Here is a 10,621-nt window from a genome sequence, read left to right on the forward strand (position 1 = left end):
GAATTCTGTGGGAAGTGTCATATTGTCATGCAAGACCACAGAATCAAACAAGTAGCCAGACTTTTTAAACCCATACAAGAAACACCAGCTTCATTTACATATCAAAACTGTTGAAAGTTATCCAATCATCTCTGTTTTAAGACAATTATTTGTGACAATCACAGAAAGTTTTGTATTCATAGTTAGAGGAAACCAGATCAGACTGGTTCTTTCATCTAGTTTTTCCACGCAAAGAAACTGAAAAGTTAAAACAAGAATGGCAGTCTAGTTATATGCAAGTGTCCTTGAATTACAGATAGAAGAATTCAAACTGAAAAAATTATCAAGTACTCCTCATTCAACCTTTGCTCATTCATACCTGTTTGTAATTTCTAATATAATCTAGTAATTAAAGCAAAATCTACACAGAACATTAGGACATAAAGATAAATCAATTGCAGTCAAATGACTATGACAGAAGTTACTGTATTTCTCAAAACTACTCACTATGGCATTAGCAACTTGTAACATCTCTTCAAACAACGAGTCTTCTTGTTTGTGACGTCCACTTGTATCAACAATAATTATTTCAAAGTTTTCATTCTTAAATTTCTCAACACCTTCTGAGGCAATAATTACAGGATCCATTTCTGTGTAACTGATCAAAAAGAGAAACATCTAGTAGTTACATGTGCAATTTTTTATTCCCAAAGAAACTAATTTAAAATTTCATCACTTGACTATAAACTTGTTAACTATAAATGTATCTGGATTTCAAGAAGAAATTTCTCTTACGTCAAGCAAAAGTTGGCTAAAAATATGCCTTCCTAAGCCATTTACCCCTACTACATAGTGAACTGAAGTGCAAAGGACTGTTTGTCTCACCTGTTGGAAGCTGCACTAAGTTCTACTACCCCTTTCCTGAAATACAATTTACCTGAGCACCTAGACAGTACACCTCCAGTGAAGCTTAGAGGAAAGTTATTTACTGCTTTATAAAAGCTATTTTAGTCCACCTCTGCTTCTACTTGACAAAAAAAATTAAGCATCAAAAAATAATATCCTTTGATCTGTAAGATAATTCCTGAAAATGTGAATATGTCTGGTAGAAGTCTATGAACTGCTATACACAAAGTAGCGAATTATTCCTGGATGCCTGATCTCTTCTTACACTATCCCTACCTGCTAATCCTGGCAGTATACAGAATCAGGCAGAATTTTCATATGATTAGAGAAAATAGAATATATTACTAAACCCTAATTTATTAGGCAACACTGGATGGGGCTTAGTGCAAGACCTTCAATAAGGAACAATACATCATTGGAGTTAAATTGTCCTCCAAACTGATTCTGAAAGATGCTTACCTCCCATAAAAGGGAATTCTTGCTTTTGTGGCATTCTGCTTTAACTGGTCAAAAGCACCTGTAAGACAGGTATAGTCAAGGGACTACTTAAGAAAATCTCTAAATATTACAGATAGAGAACCACATCATTAAAGACTGTATTACCTGCTCTGTACGTGTCTGCACATATCAAACAGGTCTTCCAGCCTTTCCTCTGATAAAAGTATGCTAACTGTGAAAAGAAATCCAAAACAAGCAGTTACACCAAAGGTCCACTGACATGACACTGTGTAACAGCTTGTGAGTCACTGAAGTACACACACAGAAGACACAAAGGCAAGCCAGCCTTCCTATAACTGAGGCCACTGACTACAAGTATCAAATGTTAGCATGGCCATTATTTAGAAAAGTATGTTATAAATAATTATTAATGGCAAGATGAAAACAGCAGCTTGACTTTGCTTCTAATTTCAGTTTCTGAGTTAGGAATGACTACAAATAACTCAAGGTCCCATTTTACAGACTCTTGGATTCTGCTGTTAATACTGCAAATTGGACTAGCATTTAGGAACTACTCAAAACAGTAAATCTTCAATATCAAGTACCATACTGGCTACAACTTGCACAGCTCGTGGTTTCTGTACTTCCAGAGGAACAAAGATATTTCCATTCACAAGGATATATTTTAGAGTGATGAATAGAATCCTTAACTTTCTTGTAACACTCAGCTTCATTGGTACAATGTGCGTTCACAAAACACTTGACTGACCAAAGACAAACTTCCAAAATAAAGTTCACCTACAGAAGCACTAGGAAAGTCTTCTGAAATCGGAGGAATTCATATATTCAGTATAACCTACATGTGAACCTCAAAAGCAGATGACAAAAAAAGCAAGAAAGATGCATCTTTTTTCCACAGAATAATTTTTCCTTCCAGCTTGGAATGTACTGAGCTCTGTCTTGGGGTGGATGATGAGCAAGTTGAGAGCTTATGGCTTAGGATAAAAGGGCAGACCAGTAAGGATGATGTTGTTGTGGATGTTTGCTACAGGCCGCCTGATCACAAGGAACAAGTGGATGAGGCCTTCTACAGACAGCCTGAAGCAGCCTTGGAGTCACAGGCACTTGGGGGGGACTTTAACTACCCTGACATCTGCTGGAGCAGCAGCACAGTGAAACAGAGTCCAGAAGGTTCCTGGAAAGCATGGATGACAACATCCTGTCACAAGTAGTGGAGGATCCCACAAGGAATGGTGTGCTGCTCAACCTTACACCAATGAACAAGTGTTGGAGATGTGAAGGTTGGGGGCAGCCTTGGCTGTAGAGACAGTGAGATTGTGGAGTTCAGTATTGGGCAAGGAGGAAGCAGGGCAGCGAGTAAGATTACAACCATGGACTTCACCTCTTCAGGGATTTTCTTGGAAGAATCCCATGGGAATGGGCCCTGCAGGGAAGAGGGGTCTAAGAGATTTGGTTGATATTAAAGGATCACTTCCTCCACGCTGAAGAAGGATGCATCCCGATGAGCAAGAAATCAGGCAAAGGGGGCAAGAGAGCTGCATGGATGAACGAAGAACTGTCATTACTCAAGCATAAGCAGGAACTACATAGGAGAAGGAAGTGGGGTCAGGCCAGTTGGAATCAATATAGAAGCTGTCAGAGTAAGTAGAAATGAGACAAGGAAGGCCAAGGTTCATCTGGAATTAAATCTGGCCAAGAATATCAAGGGTAACAAGAGGATAACAAAGGGACAACAAGCTGTCTATGAGCCAGCAGTGTGCCATGTGTGCCCAGCAGTGTGTCCAAGAAGGCCAATGATATCCTGGGGTGCAGCAGGAAGAGCATTGCCAGCAGGTCGAGGGAGGTGATCATGCCCTTTTACTCAACCCTGGTGAGACCACATCTGGAATGCTGTATCCAGTTCTGGGCTCCTCATTGTGAGAGACATGGAGCTCCTGGTTCAGCAGAGGGCCATGAAGATGATTAAGGGACTGGAGCATCTCTCTTAAAAGGAAAGCCTGAGGGAGTTGGGCCTGTTCAGCCTCAAGAAGAGACAACTGAGAGGGGACCTCCTCAATGACTGTAAGAATCTGCAGGGAGGGTGTCAAGAGGATGGAGCCAGGCTCCTCCCGGTGGTGCCAAGCAATAGGACAAGAGGCAACCTGCTTGAAACTGATGTACAGGAAGTTCCACCTGAATATGAGGAATAACTTCTTTACTGTATGGGTGACTGAGCACAGGAACAGATTGCCCAGAGAGGTTGTGGAGTCTCCATCACTTGAGATATTCAAGAACCGTCTGCACACAATGCTGTGCTATGTGCTTTAAGATGACCTCCCTGAGCAGGGAGATTGAACCGGATGACCCACTGTGGTCCCTTCCACTCCTACCTATTCTATGATGTGTTGATTCATAGCATTCTTTTTTAGCCTTAAAAAAATACAAATGTAAATTTCCTCAATGAATCTGGGGCTGGAAGAAGCTTCACACCACACACTGATACTTAACTGAGGTATCTAATACAAAAGTCAAATTCCAGTGGCTTGCCTAAATAGTTAATAGAGTGAGATAGGTCCCATTCATAGTACTAGTCTTTGACCTAGAAAGCAAACTATAGTGTCATTGTTTAACTCCAGATGGCAACTAAATGAGGAAAAATAGAAAGAATCTTTCTTATCCATACACAGTATTGTTTCATCAAGGGTTTAGTTCAAAAATTTTTGAAAGAAGTCCTACAAGCTATTTGTCCCAAAAGAATATTACTTTGTCCATTCCTCTCATCTCAGGAACCCTTCTGCAAAAATATCTCTACCTTTTAGTGAGTTAGCATTTTGCTACTAATAGAAATAACATAGATCACAAGCAAACCCTATCTAAGGAGTCCAATGACCACCACCTTCCCCAAGGAAAAAACCAAACCAACCAACCAACCAAACACAAACCAAAGCCAAAGCAAATAAACAAAAAATCCAAAACCCATGCAAAGAGATTCACTGCACATTACCTTTGAACAAGTTGTTGTTTTACCGCTTCCTTGCAAACCAACAAACATTATAATATTCTGTTTTCCTTTGGTAGGTGTCCATGCTTTGACTCCAGGATCTACAAGCTAAAGAACAAAGTTTAACATATGTAGCAAAACCAAATGTCGAAAGCACAGAGAGCTGGTATCATGCTAGGTGCCTGGTTTCATATTCAATGGGGCAAAACAATTTTTGCATATTTAGTCTTAATTTTGCTCAGGTTCTTGCTGATTTACAGTGAACAGCAACAGCCCACAGAAGATATCTATTGTTACGCATAATAATTCTGCAAGAGTAACAGTGTTAATTTTTTTCTACCACCAAGCCCTACAGTCAGGGTGGCCTGTGTAGGTGGCACAAGTGTAACAATCAACACAGAAACAGGATCTCCACCCCACTGTCACTGCTCAGGATGAGCTTCTTCAGGTGAGAATCCCACAGCGCAGAAGGCTTTTTAGGATTGCTGCCTCACTTCTGAAATGAGCAGAAGGTACATACATTCCTGAGAGCTATGGCTGGGCACAGACTAACAGAACAAAAGATTACACTGCTAACTGGAAGGAGGGTAGAAAACGGATACTCAGGTGCTGATTTGACCAAGTACGTAAATTAATGAGAAATGTTGCCATGAACTGCTAGGTTGTCACTTAACACTTTTTCAAAGGCTTATAAGTAGTCTGAACAAATCTTCATTAGGGTAGCAAAGGTGTGTTCTGGGACAAGCAAAGACAGCCCAGAAGCTAGCAGTACTTTATTCGTCCTTTGTCTTCACATTTCAATTGAAGACTAAGAACAGGTGAACTTAAAGCTTAAACTGAAGTTAGCTTGAGAAATGTCCAGAAAGTAGTTTCAATTAGAATACTACTGTTTGCAATAGGAAGAAGCCTTTCAACAGAAAGCATAACTGCAGGTACCACATAACCACCTAAAAGCTTGGGTTGCTACTGGACTGCTTCCATAGCCCAGGCTGTACAAGAAAAGTAACACAATGCAGAATTTTGAAGTCCTACCTTAACAAGCTCCTTAAAGACTGCATGCTGAATCATTTTCCTTTTGTTAAGGCCAGATGCCATTTCTTCAAGATCAATTGCAGACCTGAATTTAAGAAAACCATGAAACACTAGCATAACTTAAAGCATTCCTTAAACCTAGTAATAAACAAACAAAGTTTTTGTAATAAACAAAGTTTTCGCAACTGCAGCATCATCCTGATGAGTTGTCAGATAAGATGTACTTAAATGACATGCATTGGAGACACTTCTGTACAGAGGATAAAAACAAGTTTCTAAAATACTTGCATCTTTCAGACTTGCATTTACTTGAATTACACATCTGAAAACAGGCAAGGTAACAGTACTAGTCACATACACAGATCTATTTATAGCATCACAGAACACGTGAAGATGAAGTGTCTAGGAAGTAATGAAGAACTTGTTTATCAGACAACTCAGCTGATGAGAGCAACAGTTTTTTGAAAAAAGCCTGTAACAGCAGTAAATGGCTAAACTTGATGAAAATTCTTTTAATGAAACTGGCTAAATGTTTAGTGCAAACTGCATTTTCCTGTTAAAGGTAAAGTGGGTGTGTCTAAAAAAATATAAAGTTATAAATTCTTCTGTAACCTCAAATTACAACTTTTACAAACATCAAGACTTATATAAATTCTGATTATTTTACTTACTTGACATTTTCTCTAAGTTGCTTCACAAGTTTGATATTAACATCAGCTTCCAGTAATGCTGTACATACTTCTTTTAACATAGCATTTAAAACCTTTGGAGTATAAAAAAAAGAATTGTTTTACAATACACAGAATTGACCACCACAAAAAAATTCTGTGCATTTGTTCCTATATAAATAAAATTTAAATGTGAAAGGTAATAATGGAAGAGAAGGATTCTCAATTGTAACAACTGCACACTATATAACACAGTAACAACAGAACACTTCCTATTGCTTTAAGGCCAACAGCCGCTTATATGGTAGCAAGACTTTCTAAACTTCCCTATGGGTACTCAGAGAGTACACCAAAAAATCTCATATCACACCACCAGCTCTGTATATACAAGTATTCTTTAAATGCAAGATGGACACTCTGCTATCTGCATTTTCAGAAACTGGACTGCTGCTCTGGTTGTATTTCTTCTAGGCAAGCAGGTGCCTTGGTTAGAAACCCAGTTTATTAGTTGTAAGATTTTTCAAAGTGAAAAGTCTTGAACAGAAAGATTTTTTTTGAAAGTAACACCTGCATAAATGGCCTCATTTGCACAGCTTGAGCTCTTGGAGAATAAAAGTTTCTACTGCTACATACTGGGCTGTATTTGACTCAGTTAAGGATTTGTTGTCTCCCAGCTGCCAATATGGTAAAACCCTTCCTCTATGCACAAGTTCCAACCCTACAGCTCTCAATAAGCCTACTTTTTAGTTACTTAAAGCCACCTGTTTGTCCATCTGAAAACAGTTTCTGACAATTTATTTACTCAGAGGCACATTTAAACCATCACATTAGTTAGTTTGCCATCTTGCTTTTCAGTCCTATAACAGAATACACCTAGCTATAATTTCAAACTCTTAATTACAAAAAATACAGACTATACCAACTGAAACAAACGTCCAGAATCACACACTAGCTTGAATATAAAGGCAGCAAACAACACACTCCTCACATTTCAGACAGCACAGCTTACATTGAAAGCTATTTGTTCTTCCACATTTCAGCTTCTACCAGCCTAGTTCACATCTGCATAGTCTGGCTGCACATACAGCCATAAATCAGAGCAGGTGCCTGCCTTCCGCCCAGCCTTTGGTACGTGCCTCCTCTGGCATTATCTCCACGGAACATTAATCTCCCTAAGTACAGCCACCACACTCAAGGACCCTTTGACCACAGGACCCACTATGTCTGAGGTGATTATCCATGTATAAATCTAGTTTTAAGTTCTGGCAGTATTCTCAGGGGGTTAAAACTTCCAGTAGAAATTTTACTTGAAGGAAGAAAAGAGCCTCCAGATAACATCAGCCTACTTCAAGCTTTTCTTCAGCCTCTGAGAACTTTTTCTCAGAACTTTTAAAGTGTTAGTGCCATCACATTTGCACACTAGTTACCTCCTCATTGATAATCGTAGCATTGCTCAGGGAGCGCAATGCTGAAGTTATTTTTCTTCCAAGATCTGCGAGAACCATTTTGGCGGCTTCAAGTACAACTCAGAAGAATCTGGAAAACAATTAAAAAAAAATCAAGTTACATGTCACTAATTAATTATTCCAGGAACTTTCAGGTAAAGAATCCTGCTTTGCAATCCAGAAAGTGCATAAGTTTTACTTTTTAGTTATTTTTAGGAAACACTGGCCTGAAGCTAATTTTAGGCTATCCTGATGGCCTACTTAAAAACAGAGATACCACACTTCAATTAGGAAGCATTTCACGATGTAGAATAACTGCATTGTTTTCACCAGGAAAAAACAGTTCAGACAGACTTCCAGAAAGAACACTTCCTGCTTTTTATCTTCTTGTCAGCAATATTCTACATGTCAGAGCAAAATCAAGCAGGATAGCTTAGAAACTCTGCATCCTGCAAAGCCAGTATGACCAGAAGCAGGATATTTTGCTAGCAAAATTGAACATTATTTACTGGTTGCATTTTATCTAGCTTCCAATAAATCAAACTGAATTTCCCATTTTACTAACCCTACAAACATGCTTGCATTTTAATAAGCAAAATTCGCATTGTAGTTTTTAATGGATTTATTGGAAAAACAGATTGTTTTTGTTCACTACAGACACAAATCTCACATATAAGTGTACCACAACTTACAGTTAAGAAACCATAAAAAGTTAATTTCTGAAGGGTATCAATATTCAGTTCAACATGTTAAACCACTCCACCTCCTATATAACCCTCCAGATATATTCCAAAAGAGCTAAAACAAGTCACCCATGTAAGCCAATCTCCTGATTGCTTTGTCTAATTGAGAGTTACTATTGTTACAAAGCTGGTAGGTTAAACCAACAACAAAACCCTAAAACCAACTGCCAGCCTAACCCTCTCCCCCCCCAATACTGAGGTCACACTGCAGAACAAAGTCTTCAGGAGCTTCAAAATATGTAGGATAAATAAATCCACTGTAAATACAGGACCTGGGTACAGCAAATGATGCAAATAAATGCATTTACACATTTTAGATTTAATGTGCATTGTATGTACAAGCAATTCCAAAGTGATATCCATTACCATGCCATCTCGATATTCATTAAAAACATTAGTCTATGCTTCCTAAGGACCTCTACCCGTAGAGTATTTGCAGATCAGTACATTAACAGGTATGGATGTCCACCTTCTTACATTGCTGAAAGAGGACTTCACGTTATCTGAAGTGGTAAGGAAGGAAACCTTGGAGTTTTACAAGGCATACAAGTCACATTATAGCACCATAATTCTAAAAAACCATTATCATCAATATGATCTACCAAAGGGCCTCAGCAAAACAGATGTTCAAAACATTTTTCAAGTTCGTTTCCTATGAAAATCATAATAATGCAAAAATAAACCCCCTTAAAAATAGCATTGCAACTCAGTAAGCTTTGAGCTGCTAAAACTGCATCCACAGACAAAACTTAACTACAGTACTTGGATATAACAGCTAAGAAATTTGATAGGATGACCAACATGCAGAAGCCATGTGACTGCTCAGTATTTAAAATTAGTTTCCAGAGTTCTATGGGTCTCTAAATACAGAAAGTTAATTATGTCCTAGGATACAAATGTTTCCTCTGCAGAATTCCAAAAGCTTCTTCCAACAGCCTTACAATAGGAATAACGAAAATACTTTGCTAAGGAGATGAGTTTAAGTATTTTCATATCAACTGCTCTCGCTAGCACATCAAGAAATCATAAGCCATCAGAATTACTAAGGAGTGCCAAGTACAGAAATTAACAGAGCTTGTCACACACAGTCCATCCCAGTCGAGAGCCACACTCCCGACAACTGCTTGGGTGGGCAGGCAGCCAGGAGGGCATTAGCAGTGACTGCACTGCAGAACAGGGATATGCTGAGCATCCGTAGTTCTGGAGAGCTGAGCTTTAATGCAGCATCCCACAAACACCCTGAGCAGGGTTAAACCCGGCAGGGCCCCCTGGGCACCTCCACAGTGAGCTCCCAGGACATCCTTCTGCTCCATGGAGTGCCAGGACTCTGTGCTTCTGCCGGGAACAGGCATTTCAGGAACCAAGGGGCAGCAGAAATAGCAGGGGGTTTATTAGGTCTAAGAAAATCAGCAACGAAGCAACTCTGAAGGGACAGACTGCGTACTGCTGCTCAGCCCCCCAGCATAAACCTATATAAATCTGCCTAGCTAATCTAGCAGTACTCTTTTATGTAAAGGATTTTAAAAAGTGAAAAACTCTAAAATGCAAGAGCTGTTTAAACAGTTGTTTAAAAGACAGCAAGCAAAAGGGACATTTAAAGTCTGTATAATAAAGTTACACTAAATGTACACTTACATGGACTAGATCAATCTCAAGTCAAATACTGTAACGGAGCAGCAGCTGTTTCACAGGTGCGAATGGCTGGAGCTGCTGCAGCGTCACTCAACCTTAGCTTACGAGTTTCCAGTTTCGAGTTACCCGGCAAAGGACGGGAAGGCGCCCCCGGGACGGCAGCGGGGACCGGCTGTCTCGCTTATAGCCCAACGCCCTCGTTTTCAAGGGAAAGGAGGGAGAAGCGAAGGAACAGTCCTGGATACGTGCCCGACCGCTGCCTTCTCCGCGGGCACCCGGGCTGGCCACAAACAGCGACCAGGCCCCGCCCGGGCGAGCCCCGTCCCAGTGACTCGGACAGCGGGGACTGGTCCGGGAGGCCCAGAACTGCTCCCACTGAGCTCTGGTGGACCGAGGGCCCTGAGCGGCCCGTGCTGCCCCCGTCCAGTCCCGGGGCCAGGAGGGCCCGGTGCCCACCTTCCGTCCCCGCTGACGCGACAGCTGCGAGCACTCACCGTGCGCGCGGAGCGGGGCACGCGGGCAGAGCCGCGCCCAGCCTAGCCCAGCCTAGCCCAGCCCAGCCCGGCCCGGCCCGCCCGGCGCTGCCGCCGGGGCGAGGCCGCCCCGCGAGACGCTGCTGTCGCTGCTGGAGCCGCGCGGAGCTGCGGCCGCCGCCGGCAGGGAAACGTCAGCAGTGGCCCTCACCTCGCGGGCCGCGCGTGTTTCCGCTTCCGGGGCGCGCGCCACCGCGGGCCCCTTAAGGTGGCTCCGTGTAAACGTCCCTCCCGCGCCCGGCAC

At 41.3% G+C, this 10,621-nt stretch overlaps 1 protein-coding gene across 3 annotated transcripts in view; it reads right to left on the reverse strand.

The window, feature by feature from the left end:
• The window catches only part of LOC127479385 (signal recognition particle 54 kDa protein), a 36,059-nt gene extending 25,552 nt beyond the window's left edge, over positions 1-10,507 (reverse strand). The window contains exons 1-8 of one of the 3 annotated variants that reach the window (XM_051806285.1): positions 9,848-10,302; positions 7,452-7,560; positions 6,028-6,119; positions 5,357-5,441; positions 4,328-4,432; positions 1,489-1,555; positions 1,345-1,402; positions 487-637 (exon numbers count right to left, since the gene is read on the reverse strand). In XM_051806285.1, the coding sequence (XP_051662245.1) occupies positions 487-637; positions 1,345-1,402; positions 1,489-1,555; positions 4,328-4,432; positions 5,357-5,441; positions 6,028-6,119; positions 7,452-7,529 (636 nt within the window). In that variant the 5' untranslated portion in view covers positions 7,530-7,560; positions 9,848-10,302. Of the gene's footprint in view, positions 1-486; positions 638-1,344; positions 1,403-1,488; positions 1,556-4,327; positions 4,433-5,356; positions 5,442-6,027; positions 6,120-7,451; positions 7,561-9,847; positions 10,303-10,338 lie in introns of those variants that run through there. The other 2 variants (XM_051806279.1, XM_051806281.1) reach the window with 2 other exon arrangements.
• Between the last annotated feature and the right edge of the window lie 114 nt (positions 10,508-10,621).

Source organism: Manacus candei, unplaced genomic scaffold, assembly GCF_025592945.1.
Source record: "Manacus candei isolate 608988 ecotype Guabito, Panama unplaced genomic scaffold, ASM2559294v1 h1tg000067l, whole genome shotgun sequence".
Classification (NCBI taxonomy): domain Eukaryota; kingdom Metazoa; phylum Chordata; class Aves; order Passeriformes; family Pipridae; genus Manacus; species Manacus candei.